Here is a 22054-nt window from a genome sequence, read left to right as displayed (position 1 = left end):
AAAGTACCAACGCCTTTTTTTCCCTGAGCAGGATAAACATTTTCCAAACTAATTTACTAAGACACCACGAGCTTTCCTTCTGCAGCAGTCTCAGGCTGAACGGCCTTCTACCCATCATGCTAGACACCACAGCTGAAAACAAATGCAAATGTTTGTATTAAAAATTATATATTGTGTCAAATAGAACAATAATTCTGTGTACAAATTTATACATGACAAAAATAGAACTCTTTTTGAATAATACTGTGTAAAAAAAGTGCATGCTGCTGTTCTGATGTAGTAATTCTATAAGCAACAGGCTCACAAAAGACATTAGTAAACACTTAAATTGCATTGAAGGAATCACGTAAGGCACAGACATCAGTTATTTAAAGGTGAACACAGTCCCATACAGCTTTCAGTACTACTGACAGGTTACCTTTACATACTATCTGAAAACTCTGAACGTAGGAAGCTGACTAATATTTTATGTTAACTTACTGTATCAAGGAAAAAGCACAGGGCAAACTAGTAATCGCCATCAGGCCCCTGTTCAGTATTTCCAGAAGGCCGGTCTGAAAGAATTTTTGTGATGACAGAATCAGCGACTGCTTTTAGAGCAACTTCTTAGCTGCTGCCCTCTCCTTCTCCTCAAATTTTCCTGCTAGATGATTTTCCTAGGATTTTTATACAAGTCATAGACAGCATTTAATCCAACAAGGAATGATTAGGAGGGTAACTACTGTTAAGATGCAGTAACTACTGAAAAGATGCACACAACTGCTCACACAGTTAAGGTAAAAGAGGTCTTAAAATTCTAAACAGTCTGAATTATTCTCAGCCTTTTTCAGACAATGTATGTGTGATTATTACCAGTGTAACTTAACACTGGAGCACTGGAAGGAAGTGAGCAGCAGAAACCAATTTAAATTTAGCTCAGCCACAAACAAAATACAATGTTACCTCCCTCCAAAATTCTAAGTTTAAAAAAAAAAAATCTTACACAAAGAAAATACTCTTAAAACCAATAGGCACAGAATTTCCAGTCCTATCTTAAGCAATAAAGAGTTCAGCAAGAAAAAAAACTTACGTTTATATATTTGCTATCCTCGCTTCTTGTACTAATCTTTTTACATATGAATTTTCAGTCTGGACTGCACTATCACATGCAGCACACTAAGACTGACAGTACAGATCTGATTTTTCATCAGCAAGATGAACAAAGTTACTAACACAGATGATTGAAGAATAATAGAAGCTATACTACGCTGAAGGCTACTAGACATTTTCACTCTTAAACTGAAATATTCTAGGCACTTAGTTCTCTGAGAAACTTGTTTTAACCACGTCTGAGTTACCTAACTATGACTTGTTCTAGTATTAAAAAACAAAATCAAGAGGAGTAACACCAGACCCCTGCCTCTCCGCTGGATTTAAATTCTACAACCGATGTGTATGTCAATCGGCTTGAAAGCAGAGAGTATCTCTGCATATGGAGGGTCTGCCTCAGAAGCACTTTCTTAATGAAATCATTCTTTCCTGAGTGTAAGAAAACCTGTACCTGCACTGCCTGACCACCCACACATGTAAAGTCAGGGTGAGTATCCGTCAGGATTGTCACTGTGCCCAGCTAATTGCTTCCTTCCACTGCACCAGCAATTCTACTTTTAAAGACTGCACTGGAAGAATCTTACCAGTCTTAGGGATATTAATTCTGGTCCCAGATACCTCAGCATCAGTTATTTTCTCTACCAAGTAGTTATCACAGAGTAATTTGAAATGACTATGTTAGAGACTTCTACTTAACAAAGATACTGGCTCCTTTAAGACAAGAACATAAAATTAAATGTAAATAAATAAGCCAGCGCACCATTACAACTACGATTTTTAACAAGCAAGTCAGAAAATTCAAAGCTGTGGTTTCTACAGCATCATGACATTACACATGCTATGGCAACACAGTAAATGCTATATACAGTAGGAAAATGCTACACCTTCATGCACTGTTGCCAAGTTATAGCTGCCACAGGAACCGTCATTTGCTTTTTCTGACTTGTTTAGAATCCCACCTACAACACTGCTGATTAACTGACAATTTAGGTAAACTTATACAAATATTCCACATTACTTTTGCTGGAAAAAGTCTACTCAATGAGAACACAAGAACTCTAGTACAACTCCTTTCAGTGACCTCTATATACAGCCAAGGCTGCGTATAAAGGTCATGACATACGCTTTGTAAACTACTTTTCAGCACGACCTGGACAAGCTGCCTCTCGTGATGCAGGTTACTGTTCCGGAGAGCAGCAAAATTTTCTTGTGCAAACAACTAGGAAAAAACTTAATTAAATTAGGTTGGGTAGAACTTCAGCAGTATTTTACACAATTCAGCTTCCAGTATGCAGTGACCGAAGACAAACATTCAAAAGTGCAGGGACATAAACCTATCAGCATTTGTAACCAACAAAATACAAGCAACATTTGCTGGATCCAGTAAAAAAAATGACAACAAACAAAAGTACAACTGTTACTGTGTCTTAACTTAAATATCCGAAATTAAGGGAATATCATTCTAAACAAAAACAATTGGTAAAAGTTATGCATTCCCTCATAAAGTCCCATCAGGTTTAAAATATGCTGTCAAAATGTTGTCACTAAACCGCTTTGGTTACAAATGGCTGTTCACAGGTTTCGTTTTATTTTCCAGAGGAATTATCTCTGTTCAAGTAACTGAATCCTTCTTCCTTCTAAATGGTGACTTCAGTCTTTTCCACATACTGCTTTTAGGTTTTGATTTTTTTTCCATTGCCATTACTGCTTCTTTTTCTTTCCTGCGGATTTCTCTCACAAGAGCGTGAAATACATCATCGATATAGTAACGGTATGCAGCTGAAGTTTCAAAAAAGGGGCAGTTGAATTCTCGTGCTAAAGCAGAGCCTTCTTCTTTGGAGACCTGAGGAAAAAAAAAAAGTTCACACGTGTCAAAAAGCCAAACCTGGAAGTTTCTTTACCATTTCTTGTTCTGCTTGTTCTGTAACTGTGCGTGCACCCTCCCAGTTCCAGAACTGCTCATTTCTACTGATCTCTAAATCTTTCTCTACAAACTTGCTTTTCTTTCTCTTTCACTCATCACTTCTCTAGCAATGCAATCATCTGCAAGAGACACTCTGGACATTCATGAAACAAAGTCCTTCAGAAGAATATTCTTTTCTTGGAGCTTAATTTGCCTAACATGAGCAGACCTCAGCCCTAACACAAGCATTTGTCAGTTTGGTAAGCTAAGGCTATTCCCTTCTCCTGGTCAAAATCTATTACGTTTGTCAAACTAGTTTCCAGAACCAAGCAAAACCTTTCCAAAAAACCAAACCAAAACAGTCTTACCAAGGCCAAACAAAAGCAACACCCACTCCTCATCCTATACTTTACACGTCACAGCTACCATAATTTTCCTGCTACAACACACACTGCAAATTCCTTTAATTCCAGGTATACAAACAGCACCTCTGGAATTTGTTTTCCAAAGTACATTTCCTTCAAGTGAACCTCTGCTTCAAGCTGTTTTCCCACAGATAGTATTTACTGTTTCCTTAAGCTTAAAGTATTTTCTTTTCTGTCCATTCTTATCCAAGTTCACCATTATTATGCATCTGTTCTCAGCACACTGGCATCTGCAATTTGTACTAGTATCTGTAAGTGGGTTATGGAATGCTAAATCTCTATTAACAGGATCTCCTTTCAGGAATGAAAAAGCAAAGCTCAAGAGCAGTTGAAACCCAAAGCATCAACTTGAAAACTTTACTTTTGTGATTGCTATATGTATTTGGTTATTCAAGACATTCTGGGTTAAACAAGTACTACTCTATAGTAAACATGTAAAAAAATTAAGGCAGGCAGTATAGACTCTTGTATCATGGCATTTTACAACAGAAATAGCTTGTAATTGTGGGCCTCTTTTGTTCCATTTACCTGCCGTAGCTGTGTCAGATCAGATTTATTTCCCACCAGGACCACGGGAGTGTCATCAGTGCGTCGAACACGATAGATTAGCTGTTTGAACTCACGCACTTCATGGAAACTGCGCCGGTCTGTGATTGAATAACAGATGATAAATCCCTCACCAGCCCTCATGTACTGGTCTCTCATGGCCGTAAACTCTGCCTAGAAACAGACAATTACATTTCAATTGCACAAATGCAATGACTTTCTAATTTGCTCAGAGTAGGAAACACAATATGCATTCCAAAACCAGATGCTTAGGAACTCTGTAAACAAGCTGGTCATCTATCTTCTCCTTCTGCTACCCATAGGACAAGACATTACATACGCTTGGGATTAACACCAAGTTTCCCTTGCTATAGAAATCATACCAATATGTCATCAGCTTGTTGATCATGAACAGCAAGGTGCAACGGAGAAGGTAGAACATGAAACCAGAGTACCACCTGAACTGCCTGAATACAGATAGCATGCTACAGATGCTAGAAGCAACATCATGTTTAGAAGAAGTAAGAGAGCTCAGAAAGAATTTGGAAAAAAAGACAGGCATACTTTTACAGGATTTCTGTCTACACCTGACCATTGCAGACTTCTCAACATCTTCCCAATTCACTTATTACTCACATACCTGTCCTGCTGTGTCCAAGATATCCAGATTGGCAGGTTCATCATCAATGCGTATTCGTATTTTATAAGCATCCTCTGTGAATTCATGGCACATCAGAAAGAACAAGATTGGAATACAATTGCAACACTCATTAGTCATCAATTCACAAAGAAAAAGTTACACAAGAAGAACCGAATCTGGTAATACTACTATACTAAATTAGTCTGATCTTCCTTTAACAACAAATTAAAATTTTAATTGTTCTGGTGTGATTTAGTATCCTCCCAACTGTTTGCTAAAATCACGCTATTGTATATGCTATTTCTGACAGACACGTGACCACATCCTATAAATTCATTTGGGACACCTTCGTGGAAAGCACAGAGTAAAGAGCATTACATTTTTCTCAAAACCAGAAGACACCCGTGATTCAAGAGAAGAACTGGCCACCACTAACTTCTATTTTCTTAAAAAGTCAGAGGAACAGAATATTTAATTAGCTATGTCAGCACTCCCACACCACAACAGTCTGCTTTCAACAAGCAGCTGGCTGTTTTCCCCACTTTTCCTTCGACAGTGTAACTGTTGGTTAAGGTTTCTCTTACTATATTGCTGCCTAACTTTTGCAGCATCTCTAAGTATTTTCATCCCTCCCAATTTCTAAAACACAGAGCACAATTTGGCCTGGCAAATTAATAGCCGAGAGCTGAACAACAGTGTGGGGACTAGATTTTTTGAACAGACAACTAGTAATCACTTATCAGCAGTTTTTCATTCTTGTCCACCAACATACTAGATAGCACATGACCTGAATATACAGGATAGGAAAACCATTAAAAATCTAAAACTCAGGATATGTATCCCTGTCATCACAGCAGTCTCAGAACTTTTAATCCCTTTAGATGGGACTTGGGTCCTCTATTCGCAGCCAAGTTTACTGCTTTCTCTAAATTGAGTACTTTAAAGCAATGGACTCCACAACAGCTTAACCTGCTAGGAAAGGGAGTGGACAGTAAAGAGATTTTTCTTACCAATTGTGGGATCATGATCCTCTGGAAACCGGTGACTGATGAACTGCATAGTCATGGCTGGAAACAAAAAATCAAATCAAAAATCAAATGCATGAGTCTCGGTAAACATCTGCCACTTCAGCATTCAGTTCACAAACATGTCTGAGCACATTATTTCACTAACAGCTAAGACATAAAATCATACGCCGTGCAAGACTTGAAACCTAGTAGATGAAATAGGCTAAATAACTCAGAAACAGAGAACGACACCCTCGTCTTCAACAAAGCACTCCGTTACGAGTGTCAGAAACAAAGCTGGACACAGCCAAAACACGGAAGACGATGACACACCGCGCTCCCGAGACACCCACGGCCGGGGGAGGGGGGACGGACACGACACACACGGAATAGCGCCCAAAACCGGTCTGTTTCCTGAAAAAAATCCCATGTTATCTCGCAGCTGCCAAGCAGACTCCTCCGGCGCTCCTGCCACCAGCGCGACCTGCGGAGTCGCCCGCGCCGCTCTCGCGCAGCTGAGAGGAAAGAAGCGGCCCCGCCCGCAGCAGCAGAGAGGGTCTTCAGGGCCGCCCCCCGCGGTCCCCCCTCCGGCGGCGGATCGGCCCCGCGTCTGGAGGAGCCGTACGCACCGCTCTTGCCGACGCCACCGGCGCCCAGCATCACTAGCTTGTACTCGCGGGACTGCCCCGGAACGCTGCCGCCGCCCGGGCGGGCTCCAGAATCCATCTCCTCAGCGCCGAAGAAGCTGCCACCGCTGAGGAGGAGAAAAGAGCGTAAGTACCGGCGGCCTCTCGCCCAGCCCTGCCCCGCCGCCACCCCCTTCCTCTCACCTCACGTCAGGCGCCTCCGTGCCACATCCGACCAGCGGCCGCTCCGAGCCGAGGCAGCGACACCAAAATGGCGGCGGCCCCTGCAGCGCCAGCGAGCGCCCGGCGCCCCGCCTGCCCCGCGCGGAGGGGGCGGGGCTCGGACGGCGGCCCGGTGGGGCCAGCGCAGGCGCAGTGCCAGCGCCGCGCCCCTCCGCTCCGTGGGGGCTCGGGACACGGACCGCGGGCTCAGACCCCACGAGCGCGACCTGCTGGCGCGTACAGCTGCAAGGCCCCGGCCTAAGGACTCTTTTTCATCATTAATTTTCCACCCCGAGAAATTACCTACCACGGATTCTGGCTGCACTGAAGTCAAACCTCACCAAAAAAAGAAAGCAGCAGAGTATTTATACATTTATTTATAATGAAAGTATGGTTCTAATTATTTACAACACATAGGAAAGACAATGTTTGTACAAGTGAGCCAGCAACGTCTTTCACTGTGCAGCAGCGATTCACAGCCCAATTTTTAAAACTCTTTTTCCCATTTCAAAAGCCGACCGGCATCTCTTCACAGTCCTACGCATCACTTCTCCGTACAAAAGAGTCCTTTCTGCAACAGCCCGCCCCGCTACGAAAGCCCGTGTTGCAGTTCATGTCCGTAAACAATCCAACAACTTATGCCCAGGTTCCACTTCTGCGCTTCAAGGCAAGAGCAAGGCCTGCGCTGGAGTCCTGGTGCTGCGTGGACCTGCCTTTTTTTTGTTAAACCACCGTGAAACAGAAGGGGTAGAATCAAGTAAGTGAATGAGTTAAGAGATGGGGGTGAACCTCAACAGGAGGAGTCGTATCTGAACTGCTGAACAGGAACAAATCCAGGGGTGACTGGAGAAGATTAAACACCAGTGCTACAGCACCAAGTCCACCTGGGGATTATGAGCAAGATGAACCCATCCAAAAAGCTGAGCAACCCCCTGCCCCAACATCTGTCTAGAACAAGAAGTTGCGGGGTTAGTAAAACCACATTTTAAAGAAAAAAACAGTGCCGAGTTACAGGAGATGCTTAAAGTAAAAACAAATTAAGAGTTTTAGGAAGATCCTCAAGTTTCTCAGTACTACTGTATATTCCTTTCCTTTGTTGAAAGTCCGAACACTGGACCCCAAAGCCGGGGTCACCATTAGCTCAACGGGACTGCAAACACAGGCTGACAGCAGGAACACTCAATAAAATATGAACACCAGGTGTAGCATGAAGTCAGCATGACTGACTCTTTCAATTTTTAAATTATCCTGGAAAAATGGGAAATGCAGACCGACAGGCTTCCCTAGTTTCTCTTTACAGTATTTCCCCATTGTATAAGGGACTAGCCCTGTCAGAATACTACTTCAAAATCATTTTTAATTGACAAATTCACTGCAGAAATAAGGATTTTAAAAATAATGGAGCCCTTTCAAGGGGGAATACTGAACCTTTAGCTTCTGCAAATGTAAAAACAACGCATATTTGCAAAGTTCATTCTGTAATATACATGCATTATTGCTAGAGAGGAAAAAAAAAGTGAATGAAAACCTTCTGCAGCTTTTATGGTGCCATCCAAAATGGCATCTGTTGTTTAGCTCGCTGTTGTGAGGAAGGGTACTGGTATCCCAAACTCCATCCCTGTGAAAAAGTACTTGCGTTTTTATGGCCACCATGTTCCTCCTCTTCATCTGAGGAATCTCCAGCATATGCCACTAATCCGAAACCCTTTTCTGCAGTTTTCATCTTCTTAGCTTGATGATCTAGGTGGCGAAAAAACACAATCCCCCCAGCCCCCAAGAAGGAAAAACAAAAATAAAGAGATAAAATGCCCCAAAACAAGTTAATAAAAAAAAAAGGACGTTAATTTTAAATTGTTAGTTGGACACCATTTTGAGGTCACAAAGCCAATGGTCATCCAAGGTTGAAGGCCACAGGAAACAGCACCAGCAACAGCACATGTGATCCATCAGAACCATGTAAGAGAACAGAGAAAGAAGAAAGAAACACACAAAAAAAGGTAAAGTTAGCAAATGGGTCTAAGTGATGGCAATTTCACCGTTAAAGAGACAAGTATGTAAAGAAAAGCAGAAATTTTGTTCAAAAGAAAGCTAACAGAAGAGCAATCTCTGGGACCAATACTGCAGAAAAACTAAGGTTAAACAGGCTAACATCATGTACCCATGGACTTGAAATGCACTGAACTACCAGGAGAGTTAAAATGATTACATGTTTTACCAAGCTGCAAATACTTCATGTGTGACAGCCCTATGAAAGGATGAAATCTGACAGCACTTATGTTGTTTGCAGACATAACTCATGTCTGTAAATACACACCTGAACCATAACTTCCACCGATACTCCTTAGTGCCTCTAGAAATAGCTGTTGAGCGTAAAGCCACAATGATATCTGTGTTACAAAACAATCCTATGAGATTCTGTGCCTCAGCTAACTGATGGGTCAAAAATACCTGTCTTTAGTCCTTCACTTAATTACATTCTCCTCATTCGTACAGTAATTTATCAAAGTTTTAAGAGAAGCACCATGTACGTATAATCACAGTGAACACAAGAGATTCCAGAGCAGTGCAACACGACCTGCTTTTCACTTTAACAATGCAGTATAAACAGGCAAAAAAATCACCGGTTTAAAGGAACTTTAAGACCAGCACAAACTCATTCGGGAAAGGAAACTTGACATACAAGTGCATTTTATTCATTGCACTTACCATGGTTGCCTGGTAAAGACCCTGCACCATTTCTTTCTTCAGATTCTGATTTCATCCCAGTGACAGGAAAAGCTGGCGGAGGCATCAACTGCCTATTTAAACCAATACAAGCCGTTATTTTTTCTTTTTTAAAAACAAGCAGAAAGTCAGAGGTAATAGCAAACAAATTCATAACTCAGTCCTTGACCTGAGGAGTTTAACTTTTAATTGCCTGACTAATCTAGTGTCTTTCTACCATGGAGTGACTGCATCAGTGGACAAAGGAAGAGCAACTGATGTCACCTACCTGGACTTCTGTAAGGCCTTCAATACAGTCCCCCCCAACATTCTTATCTGTAAATTGGATAGAAATGGATTTGATGGATGGACTATTAGATGGGTAAAGAACTGGCTGGATGGCTGCATGTGAAGGGTCACAGTCAACGGCTCAGTGTCCAAGTGGAAACCAGAAACAAGTGGTGTCACGCAAGACTCACACAGGACCTAAGAGTATTTCATGTCTTCAGCAATGACATAGACAGTGGGATCAAGCACACCCTCAGCAAGGTTGCAGGTAACACCAAGCTGAGTGGTGCAGCCTGTACATTACAGGGAAGAATGCTGGGAACTTGACAGGCTTAAAGAGTGGGGTCCATGCAAATCTCATGAGGTTCAACAAGGCCAAGTGCAGGGTCCTGCACCTGGGTCAGAGCAACCCCCAGTATCAATATAGGCTGAGGGATGAAGTGATTAAGAGCAGCCCTGCTGAGAAGGACTTAGGGGTACTGGTGGACAGAAAACTGGACATGAGCCAGCAATGTACGCTCGCAGCCCAGAAAGCAAATCATGTCCTGGGCTGCATAAAAAGTGTGGCCAGCAGGCTGAGGGAGGTAATTCTGCCCCTCTATTCTGCTCTCAAGACCGCAGCTAGAGTACTTTGTCCAACTCTGGGGTCCCCAGCACAAGACATGGGCCTGTTGGAGCAGGTCCAGAGGAGGGCCACAAAAATTATCTGAGGACTAGAACACCTCTCCTATGAAAAATGGTTGAGAGAGTTAGGGTTGCTTGGCCTGGAGACGAGATGGCTCCAGGGAGACCTTATTACAGCCTTTAAATATCTAAAGGGGGCTTAGAAGAAACATGGGGAGAGTCTTTTTACCAAGGCCTGAAGTGACAGGACAAGGGCTAATGGTTTTACACTAAGAGGGCAGATTTAGATGAGATGTAAGGAAGAAATTCTTCTCTGAATGGTGATGAGATAGTGGGCTTCCAGAGCATCTGTGGATGCCCTGTCCCTGGAAAGTGTTCAAGGCCAGGTTGGACAGGGCTTTGAGCAATCTGATCTAGTAGATGTCCCTCCCCACAGCAGGAGGAATGGACTACATAATCTTTAAAGGTCCCTTCCAACACAAACCGTGCTATGATGCCATGAAAAAACATGCAAGCCTGACAGTTTTGTGGCTCAATGCACTGGAGTACCTAAGGAAGAGCAGTAATGCCTGAGGACTTCAAATAGCTATGCTAAATTTAGGACTACATACAAGATGGAGAACATAGAAAACTTCACAAATACCCTTAATGTATTTCATAATGGCCAGAAAACAAAAGGGACCATCAAGTAAACCTTTCCCTGAAGCTTCAGGCTGCAAAGTCTAAAGTTTACAACTTTTTCAGATTTGTTTTAAAATTGAAATAATTTAAAGTGTAAGCACTAACCTATTTCACAAAAATATCATGTTGAGATCTCAAGAAGTTGGCAAAATACCAGACCCAGACAAAGTAAGAGCATACAGACTTAGGGAGGAGTAGAAAGAAACCTATTTTCATTATATAGCATGAAGAGGTAACCCTTGCATCCCTTCTCCTTAAAACAAGACAAAAACAACCACTAAAAAGCCATCTGCAACGAAACAAACCACCTCCAAACCTACAGAAGAGAACATGAAACACAGATCATCTCTGAGATAAGCTTGCCATCAGAATCAGAAGAGACCTGAAAATAATTCTTTCATCACTCACCTGTCCCTCTCTCTCTCCTTTCCTGAGGAACTTGCTGGCTTCGATCCGGCTCCATCGATTTCACTCTGACTGGAGAAGCCTGTACCTAAATTAGTCATATGAATGGGTCCATGCTATGAGCAGAAAAACACACGGCATTAGCAAATCTACAACTACAACATAAGCTATAGCTCCTTAATGATAATGATAGGAAACCCAACTTTTCAGAGCATATTGCCAACTAGCAGAAGAAATCGCTAATTGCCATTGTTAAACAAAATGCTTTCTCCTAAAAATACTGAGGGTAACGTAGCATGAAACACACCTGAGCACCAATATGGAAGACACCTCATCACCTACTCCACCTATTCAGTAGCCCAGGACAGTAAAGATAGCTGCTTAGCTCACAGATCAACTTACTACCTCCTCAATCAGCTAATTTTGAATACCGTATAGACCTCATACCACAGTAAACTCTGCTCAAGATACTAATATTAGGTCTAACATATAGTCAGTTCCTTATTGCCTCTAGGCAAAGCTTTTATTAAGGGTTTCTGCTGTGAGCAGGTGTGTATTATGAGAGAAGCATTTGCAGAAACTCTCTTTTCTCACATACAAGTCTGAAGAACTGAAAATTATTTTTAGTGAAATCAACTGTTTAACATTTGCTATTTAAAAAAAAATAAAATCAATTTCTTAAAACTAGGCTTCTTGAAATCCTCTCAAGGGCAACCTGCAAGAAAGGTAAATGGGAAAATCTGGAAGTTATTACCACGTTTCCCTCCCACCCCTCAAACAAGCCCACCCAAAAGACCCAGAAAACCCCAAATAATCTCCCTTTAAACTAATCAGTAACACGCTATTGTCATCTCTTTGACCTGAACGCACCGCTATTCTTCACGAAAGATTGAGGGTATGGAAAGCAAGCTGCCAATGAATCAATAAGTCACAGTTTAAGAACAGTGCATCCACTCAAAGAAACCAAAGCATGGTCTCAATGTTTTGTAACAATTGCTGCCACGTGCCAAAGGTCTTGCATGACTGCTGCCAAATAAATTGTGCTAATAACAATCTCTCTCCAGCTAGGTTCCATTTTGATGGTGAAGTAAAATTGCCGATTTTATTCCACCTGATATCCCAGCAGTCCTGACTCTCTCTCATCCGGTAGTTCCTCAGTGAAGCGTCTCTTCTGACCTTGGGGATGGGGTTGGACTTGTGGCTGTGTACCAGTCGGCATGGTTGTTTTTACTGGGGCAGCAGGAAGAAAAGGACTGCTCAGTGGACTCTGGCATGCAGAAGTTGAAAACAAAACACAAGAAAATTTGATAATATGCATATGAAGTATTAATTCAATGTAGAGTTTCATACATAGGAGCAGAACACACAACTAGTTTCTCTTTGCAGAACCTAAGCGAAGCTAAAAGGAAATTGACAGCTTAAATATAAAACAAGTATTTAATTTACTGAATGCTCCCACCTCAAACTAATCACTATCTGTAACTCAAACTCACTGTACCTACATAGCTGCATCACAGCCTGTGATAACACTTTTCACAAACAAGTGACCACCCCCTGCAGATATCCTTTATGTTAACAGGTGGCTATAATATGACAAACGCAGGATGAAGCAGCCATACCAACAATTTAGTTGCTTATAAGCATCAGCAAAGCAATAAAAAAGAAAAAAAAAAGTCCTAAAGAAGAATTCTCCATTTGGAACGACTTTAATTATTTTATTGTTAGCAAAGAAACAGATTAGTAAGTTGAAAACTATAGGGCAAATAATTAATCTGTGGCAGTACCTGGCCAGTGCTGGCTGGAGGCTGTACTTGAGATATTGGATACTGTGTTGGCACAGGCGGAACTCCTGTAGGTAGTGTTGTTAGGACTCCAGGTGCCAATGGCACTGCAGGTGGTACTATGCCTGGTACACCATATGGCGGCTGAACTGGTTGTTGAGGAGGGGGAACAACAGGATAACCAGACTGATACCCATTGGAAGGATAATACGATGGCTGGGAAGGTACACTATTTATAGCGGCAGGCTGTGTGAAGCCTGGTGAGAGAAAGGGGGGAAAAAAAAAGGTCACCTTCAGTCAGAGTCACAAAAATATCAAATTTATTAACTAAATGTAAAAGAAGCTGGACTCCTTTACAGCTGAAGGACTTAGAAGACTTCTACAGGTAAATAAATTCCACAAAATTAACTGTAAGTACAGCTCTGCAGAATGCAACTCCAAAGACTTCATTATTGCTAACGTTTACCTGCCAAGGGTACTGCAGTGGTTATCTGATTCACAAATCGGGAGTATTCAGCATGAACCTACAAAGAATTTTCAAAGATTAGACAATAAATGTCCATTTACTATAGCAACCTTTTGCAGGCAAAAGGCATCTTAGCACACATCCTCATAAAACCGTAAGGGGACTTCGATTACAGAACATACTATGCACAAAGACAGCAACAATCCTAACATAAAAACTGAAAAAATCCCACCGACCAAAGCCACCACAAAAACATGCTGAACACCTCACTAATCCTGCTGGTCTCCATGACAGGTTTGTGTAAAATATAGGATAATCTTTCACAGGAAATAGTGGAAAACTAATTACTTCAGTAGAGACAAAATACTCAAAGAATCTAAAAGCTTCCATATATTTTTTAAAGGAGACTTTGAAGCCCATACTCAATTATCAATACTAACAGAAAGACTGTGACATGGTATTTTACTCTATTTACATTCATTTAAGAAAAACAGATTAATTTTCCATGTGTACATGTGAGAGGTTTTCTAAAATTTTTTGGTACAGCAATCACTTTTGGAAAGATAAAGCAAACAGCGTGGCTCTGGACAACATTTAAAGCTAAAGCAAGGGAAGCTACTGCAGTCAGAAAAAAGCAGGATTCCTTTATGTTTGCATATAGTCAATCCCCTGACCACCACCCCCAGTTCTGCTCAGGAACCACTTGCATTTTTTTCTGCCAAAATTCCACTACTAGAGCTCCATCCCAAGAAATGTTTATTCACTGTACAAAAATTAGACAGCAGTACTTAGAAGGAAAAACCTATTAGCAAGTCAGAACACATGGACAGTTTTGCTGAGAGCATAAAAAAAACCCATTAGCCATGCACGTGCTAAAGCTATGACAGGCTCTGAAATCTCCTATTTGTAAGAGCTACTCACGGTTTGCAATAGATTCTCACACAGCTTTTTAGCAGCTGCCAAACCTTCTGGCTTTGGGTGACTGAAAACATATACCAAAAAAAAAAACCCCTCATAAGCACAAATGTTTCCACCAAATTTGGGAGCTACTTCTTTCATTAGCAACCCGCTGCCAGATTCCTTTAATGAGTGACCAGTCACCTCAACAGGACTCTAGCAGCTCTGCAGCTATTTTGCACAATCATGAACAAAAGCGGTAAGTATTTATTTTCTACATGAAAATTCATATTAAATTCTAAATACTGCAAGAAATGAGCACAGAACACTGACTTGATTGGTCAATGCATTTCGTATTTTTCCCTTCAAGCTCAACATCACAACCCAACCCCAAAAAGAATGCAGCTTTACTGTGTTCCAAACAAAAGCAATACCTTCTGGTTATACCTTTATACCATATCACCATATGGTTGATAACTTTATCACTTTAGAGATCTCTCTACTAAAATAAGTCAGGTTCAAAAACTATTTCATGTGCATTGTCAGTCAGAATTAAGAATTCCCCACACTGATTAAACATTAAGCTACATTCATGACTGGTCACTGGGATTTTTAAATTCTTTTTTTAACCCTCATACCTGATGTAGATGTACATGGGTTCAAAAGCTTCTCTGCCCGATGCCGGTTCTATGCAACCTGAGCCTTTCCCACGAAGAAAGACTTTGGCACCCGTTTCAATTTGAATATGCTGCAAGTAGGAGCAGCCAGGCCCTTCTACCTTCTCCTTCACATTAAATGTAGGTACAGCATGTTCCAGACCAACAAATAACTTGTCCTGAACATAATGCATCTGTAAATGTAACAGTAAAAGCTTATTATTTCACTTTAAGAATTGGGATGTTCATTTCACTGGAGGCCAGAAATCTTATTTCTGTGACAGTCAGAACAGTTAAGTGTCAGATGGCGCAGTCAGCCCTTTGCTTTTCTGTAAGTAGGACTGCTCTCTCCATCCCTTTTCTTTTAGGAGGCTATTGTCATCTGAGTCTCACTGTTCAGACTCAGTCCGATTAATCCTCCAGCTTTCACAACATGCAAGGTTGGTTTTTTTTATTTTTGGGTGGGTTTGTGTGTTTGGTTTTGTTTTTAAATAAACAGCATATTACATGTATACTTTTTAATAGGTAAATCTTGTAATCAGTGATATTCAATAAAATTCACATAAATTAATTACTCACCCCTGACTGGAATGGAGGTTTTTGGCCAACTGCTGGAGACAACTGAGTAATAGGGGCTGGCTGGTGATAGACAGTAACCGTAGCTCCGTTGAAAGTTGGACTAGAACCTGTGGCTGCTTTCACTACTCCATTAGTAATTATCTCTTTAATTCGGTTAACAGCTCCTAGTTGACAGAATATGAAATTAATTTCTATTTTGTCCCTTGTCAACTGCCCAGATTAACCTAGTTGTTTCACAATTAGGTTTCTTTCCCATGTTCTGTGACAGCAGATCTACAGACAAAAAGATTGCATCTGACAGCAGGCCCAATATTAGCATGCTGGGATTGGATCACAAAGGATGGCAAGAAGCATCAGCGTTCTTTTTCCACTCCCAACTTGATAAAGCCTAGGCTAATATATGCAGGTGGGCAGTTTCAGCCTATACATTTTAGGAAATGGTAGAAACATTCACATTAACCTTGTATAGAATTTCTATCTGCATGAATGAGCAAACTAACGTGTGAAAAATCGTTTAGTGACTATGGAAAATCAAAGTAGATACAAAATTCAAGTTTCAAGAGACAACTGAGGGCAAGCCCATGAACTGATACACAAAACAAATGAACACCTGAACAGTTTATAGCTTTCCTTTTTTTCCAGCAGGCATAGGCAAGACAGGAGTTTGTTGTGCTTCTACTGGAAATAGACATATTTCACAAAAAATGTTCATACTTGTACATTAAAGGGAAGGTCTCCCAGTCACGCGCCTATTGTAATGGGATCTCAGCATGTTATCAGAGAATAAACTCGTACATAAGAGCTGTACCTGCCTAGGAACCCTACCCGCTTCCCCCACCTTCCCTGTAGTCTATCAGAAGTTTTAGTTTCACAACTAATGCAGTACACAGCACCTTAGGTAGAGCGGAGATCTAAACACCAATGTTTAAATAGTGCCTATTATCAACACAGAGATATTTATAGTACAAATCCGTAGCGGTCATAACAAAATGACCCTTAGTAAAACCCCTTTATCACAAATAATGAGAGAAAAATCAGAATGCTTTATATACTTACTGTCAACCAATTCTCGTGTCTGACCCTGGACATGAAGATACAAAGGACGATCTCTGGAAAGGAAGTGTCAAATATTGCATTAAACCCACAGAGAACATACAATAATAGGTTCAATACAATTATATTACAGTCATCTACATTCAGTACTGGGACCAGAACTGTCTAACTGATCTTCATCAATGACACAGACAGGGAGACTGAGTGCACCCTCAGCAAGTTTGCAGATGACACCAAGCTGAGTGGTGCGGCTAACACGCCTGAGGAACGGGATGCCATCCAGAAGGACCTGGACAAGCTTGAGGAACGGGCACACGTGAATCTCATGAGGTTCAACAAGGCCAAGTGCAGGGTCCTGCACCTGGGTCGGAACAACCCCCAGTATCAGCACAAACTGGGGGATGAAGGGATTGAGAACAGCCCTGCTGAGAAGGACTGGAAGGTACTGGTGGACAAAAAGCTGGACACGAGCCAGCAATGTGCGCTTGCAGCCCAGAATGCTAACCGTGTCCTGGGCTGCGTCAAAAGCAGCGTGGCCAGCAGGGCAAGGGAGGGGATTCTGCCCCTCTGCTCCGCTCTGGTGAGACCCCACCCAGGAGTCCTGTGTCCAGCTCTGGAGCCCTCAGCACAGGAAAGACAGGGACCTGTTGGAGAGGGTCCAGAGGAGGCCACAAAAATCATCAGAGGGATGGAACACCTCTCCTATCAGGACAGGCTGAGAGAGTTGGGGTGTTCAGCCTGGAGAAGAGAAGGCTCCAGGGAGACTTTACTGCAGTTTTCCAGTACCTAAAGGGTGCTTACAAGAAAGATGGGGATGGACTTTTTAGCAGGGCCTGTTGCGACAGGACAGGGGGTAATGGTTTTAAACTAAAAGAAGGTAGCTTTAGGCTAGATCTAAGGAAGAAATTTTTCACAATGAAGGTGGTGAACTGCTGGCACAGGTTGCCCAGAGAGGTGGTAGACACTCCATCCCTGGAAACCTTCCAAGTCAGGTTGGACGGGGCTCTGAGCAACCTGATCTAGCAGAAGATGTTTCAGCTCATTGCAGGGGGTTGGGCTAGATGGCCTTGAAAGGTCCCTTCCAACCCAAAGACTCTATAATTTAGACACATGAAGTGTTCCATAAAGATTTAAAATACTCTTCAAATAAGGAAATAAATACATATTAATTGAATATCACAGTGCTCAGTAAGCAAAGCTTTGCACTGAAAACTAAAAAAGATTCAAAAGTTATTTATGTGACTTATTTAAGTTATACAACTGAAAACTTTCATTTGCTTTTCCACGTGAAAGTTTAACTAAATAGAAGCACCAAGTCTATGAAATATTAGCTCTCTTGTAATTGGAAAATTGCCCATTCTCAGCAAAATGCACAAGAGATCGAGTATAGCGTTCAGTCAGAAGTTCAGCACAGTCTGATCTATCACAGTTGTGGTTTGTTTTTATTTCAACCTATCAATATTAAGTGGGTAGGAAAGCAGCTATGCAGTCAGTACTATCATAATGGCAAACATATTTGAAACACTCAATAGTCAACTTGCTCTGGCACCCAAAGGTGACGCTGCTCATGAAAAACTAAACAAACAAAAACCCTACCTCTTAGCCAACCAATGAGAAAAAAAAAGCAGAAACCTCCAAGAAGAAATACAAACCCAGGGCCCACTTTTGCTTTCTCTTCTGCAGTCATGAATCTCCCTCGAGTAGAGACAGCTGCTCCACTCAGGCGACTTATCTACAAACAATTTAAAAAAGCCAGTGATCAGTTTATTAATAAGAAACAAAACACATACAAAAAACCTGAAGTGGTTTAAGCTATGGTGTTGTATAAAGAGACCAGAAGTCATTAATAAAGTGGTAAGAGAATGAATGGTGCCCGCTAAAGAATACTAGCTGTGCTACCTTACCTCATCATAATGACATATTATTGAACAAACCAATAACCTACTGAACAAAGTGACTTAGAAAACACAAAAATTTTGTAAAAAGAGGAAACAACCACTGAATATAGTTTATTGCAAGCTGTTTTAACCTTACAAACAGGTTCAAACAGGCTACCAAGCCTAACAAACCAGACATAGATCTTGAACATACCTCATCCTGAGTCTGTCCTCTCGTCAGCAGGTTTCGGCATGTGAGGGGGACATCGTTGATTTCTACCTCTGCCACCACAAGGTCATCTTTGCTTTTACTTGTAGATGGACCTTTTCCCAGAGCCTGCAGCTTCAAAGACAACCGTTGCAGAAGACCAGTGGTTGGAAAGCAGAGATAAATGATGTAACAGACAAATTGACCCTAGTACTCTAGACATGAATATCCTTTTCATTCTCCCCTTTCAGCTGTTGAACCCAAGCTTTACAAATATTAGCAGAAAGAACATTACATCTACTACTTAATAATCTACCACTTCACAACTTCGAGCCTGAATAAAACCACTAGCTTTATCTTCAGCATGTTTTAATATAATAAGTAATTACTGTTTCTGTTCTATAAATGGAGAAACAGATACAGAACTAAGCAGTAAAGTTGCTCAAATGGAAACCAAGGAATCTTACACTTGAACTGGCACTTCTGACAGAAATCTGTTAGACTAATAAGACATGTAATTCATACTTCTCTCAAATCCCCTTTCACAGACATAGCATTTAGAATTTCTGGTCAAGATCTAAACTCATCCACACTATGACTACACTTTCCCCGCCCTTCTTTCTTTTAAAAAAAGGACATAACATTTTGTGTCAGCATCAAAGTGCTAAGAAAGAAGTAGTCATGGAATCAAACAGATTCGGGAGATACAGCAGAAGAACTGGAGTCACAACAAAGACCTTACAGCTTTTTCCACATATAGACAGTTAGATAGTACTTCCTTCTAAAAATTCTGAAATGCTTTTGTTTTTAGAACAAGACTCTATAAAAAGAGAACCTTCCAGTAACATCCAAAAGGTTTCCATCCACACTCAAATATTACCTGAAGCACGGCACTTGCATGACAGCCAGAAGGCAGCTATAAAGTGATATGCCTAATGCATCGTATATGCACCGTACACATCTATTTCTCCATTCCTTCCACACTTCAAAAAAAAAAACCACAAAAGCACATTCATTAACCTGCAGGCTCTTTATGAAATTAAAAATTTGCTCACAATCTAAAGTACCAGAGTTATTTATTCCGGAAATGCGATCACGGAACATTTCCTAACAAAAGCAACATATGCAATAAAAAAATATCCCATTTGCAAATTAATTAATTGGTTAAGTGCAATTTGCCACTTGTGTCACTAACCAAATGTCAATTTGCAATTGCTGTCCACAGCAATACGACTTGTCACAGGATGCCAGAATGCCACCAGAGCTTATGGAAAAAACACAGACAGGAGAGTGAGATATCACAGTACTTTCCAATTTTTAGGCAGCTCAAACTGCCAGTCAGTGAATAGATTTTACTTCCATCCGGTATGACTATGGAGGTTACCTGAAATCAAGCCACGTGTTTCTGAACACTGAAAATTTCACATCTTCAGGTGGCTGTTCAGTATTGAGAAGCAGACACCATCATGCACCAAACAATGTGTACAACTACCTAGGACTGCTGATAGCAACGATCAAAGAAACGCTCACTACTAAACCTCACATATTAAAAAGGCTGTAACGATCATTTTGGATACAGAACCTAAAAGAGAACCAATGACGGTGAATACATGGCAGGGCACATTTGGCACTGTCTTACGTTATTTGTGAATAAACCCAATGACAAGATGAACACTCATTTTGATGCTGCCTCACAAGACAAACCCTTAGAACGTAACTGGCAGTCCCACCAATACTATGTATGTGAAAAAGAACATACAATACACCGTGAAAACATACTCTTCTTAACTTTATATTTGAACAAGTTTGGACGGAAACTTGAAACACCCTTTTAAACTTGGCTCTAGCATAGACTACGAACATGCAGAAGAGCAAGACTGTTCTGGTTACCGATATTGGAAAACAGGCTTTAAGTTACACTTGCTTTAGAATAGAAAAGTTCTGTTGAAAGGGACCTACAACAGTCATCTAGTTCAACTGCCTGACCACTTCAGGGCTGACCAAGTCTCAGGTCAGGGCTGACCAGAAGCTGACCAAGTTGTTTAGAACTTGGAGATATGGCTCCTATCGATAACTTGTTTAAGTGGGAAAATAATTTGGTCTTATATTTTAAACTGTCTGCTTTATACAGCATTTTTTACATCAGCTGTACTACTTCGAAAATACTTCAGGAAAAAGTTTTATCATCTTCTTACAGATCGCTTTGGTTAAGCCTTACAGAAGAGTGGCAGGACTGACTTCACAGCTATGCCACTGTTTTCTGCGATTCTGGAAAATAATTTTAAAAAGGCTTTCCGATTGTTTTTTGTTACATCCTACTTTACAAAGCAAGCCTCCATCATTTCCCGTCTTACTGAGAGCTATTCCGACAAATAAAGGTCGCAGGTCTCCAGAAAACAGACGTGACACCGACCCCCACACAACACCTCCGGGCCCGGCGGCCCCACCGGCACGGCTCCTGCTCGCCCCTCTGGGCACTCACCTTCTCCGCCGTGCTGGACGCCGGCTTCAGTTTCCCTTTGGCCATTAACATCGCGTTGATTTTCGCGGCCACAGCCGCGGCCGCATCCAGCGCTCCCGAAGGGGCTGCGGAGTTCTCAGAGCCCGCCACAGCGGAGCCGCCATCTCCGCCGCCGGGAAAGGAGCGCCCGGGCAGCGGCGCCGTGCCGGGGAGAAGGAAGGCGGGGGCTGGGCCGGGCTGGTCCCACTTACTGCGGCGCCTGAAAAAGAGAGGCCTCAGTCCCGGCCGCCTCCCAGCCTGCTGCCCCTCGGAACCGCCGCGCTCAGGCCCTTCTCCAGGGGCGCCCGAGAACCCGCCGCGCCCGCGGCCCAGCCTCACCCGCCAGCGGCCCCAGCGTCGCGCTGCCCTCCACCACCCGCTGACATGGCTCCGGCCCGGCTCCACCGCCTCCGCACCAGCCGCAACGTCATTTCCGGCCTAGAGCCAGCCCCCCCCCCCCCGCCCCAAACGCCCCTTCCGGACGTTGCCACAGAGACGACGCGGCCCGCGGGCGGCGTCCCCTAAGGCGGGGGGGCCGAGAACCAACACCGGACGGGCGAACAGGACCGGGACGGGACGCAGTACCTGCCCCTGCTCTCCTAGCGGACGGTCCTCTCTGCGGCTGACGGCGGGAAACCGCCCACGGACCGCGCAGCACCGCGGCAAAGGCGGGGCGAGACAGGCCGGAGAGGGCCCACACTGCGGGGCTACCGCCGATGACGTCACCGAATACGGTGGCTGCCGTCGAGCACGCGCGCTCCGGACACTGCAGGCGGGGGGAAGGGGGGGCCTCACGCATGCGCACTGTTGCCCCTAGCAGGCGGCCTACCGCTACTTGTAAGCTGCGCGGCTGACGCATGCGCACCACTGTCCGTCAC

At 42.6% G+C, this 22054-nt stretch overlaps 2 protein-coding genes across 2 annotated transcripts; both read right to left on the bottom strand.

The window, feature by feature from the left end:
• Window positions 1-2701: 2701 nt before the first annotated feature.
• On the bottom strand, window positions 2702-6336 carry RIT1 (Ras like without CAAX 1; the record flags this gene model as incomplete). Its single annotated transcript, XM_082011597.1, has 5 exons — window positions 2702-2932; window positions 3946-4137; window positions 4604-4677; window positions 5614-5670; window positions 6240-6336. The coding sequence occupies 5 exons, from the start codon at window positions 6334-6336 to the stop codon at window positions 2702-2704; spliced, it is 651 nt and encodes a 216-aa protein (XP_081867723.1).
• Window positions 6337-7665: 1329 nt separating this feature from the next.
• KHDC4 (KH domain containing 4, pre-mRNA splicing factor) lies at window positions 7666-21607 on the bottom strand (the record flags this gene model as incomplete). Its single annotated transcript, XM_082011501.1, has 14 exons — window positions 7666-8198; window positions 9165-9256; window positions 11163-11275; window positions 12271-12426; window positions 12944-13197; window positions 13407-13464; window positions 14328-14388; window positions 14942-15153; window positions 15539-15702; window positions 16595-16647; window positions 18244-18323; window positions 18683-18811; window positions 21159-21396; window positions 21516-21607. The coding sequence occupies 14 exons, from the start codon at window positions 21605-21607 to the stop codon at window positions 7999-8001; spliced, it is 1902 nt and encodes a 633-aa protein (XP_081867627.1). The 3' UTR covers window positions 7666-7998.
• Window positions 21608-22054: the final 447 nt, after the last annotated feature.

Source organism: Phaethon aethereus (assembly GCF_964289735.1).
Source record: "Phaethon aethereus genome assembly, chromosome: 28".
NCBI lineage: Eukaryota > Metazoa > Chordata > Aves > Phaethontiformes > Phaethontidae > Phaethon > Phaethon aethereus.
Note: the sequence above shows the minus strand (reverse complement) of the source record. Positions and strands in the feature narration are given on the sequence as shown.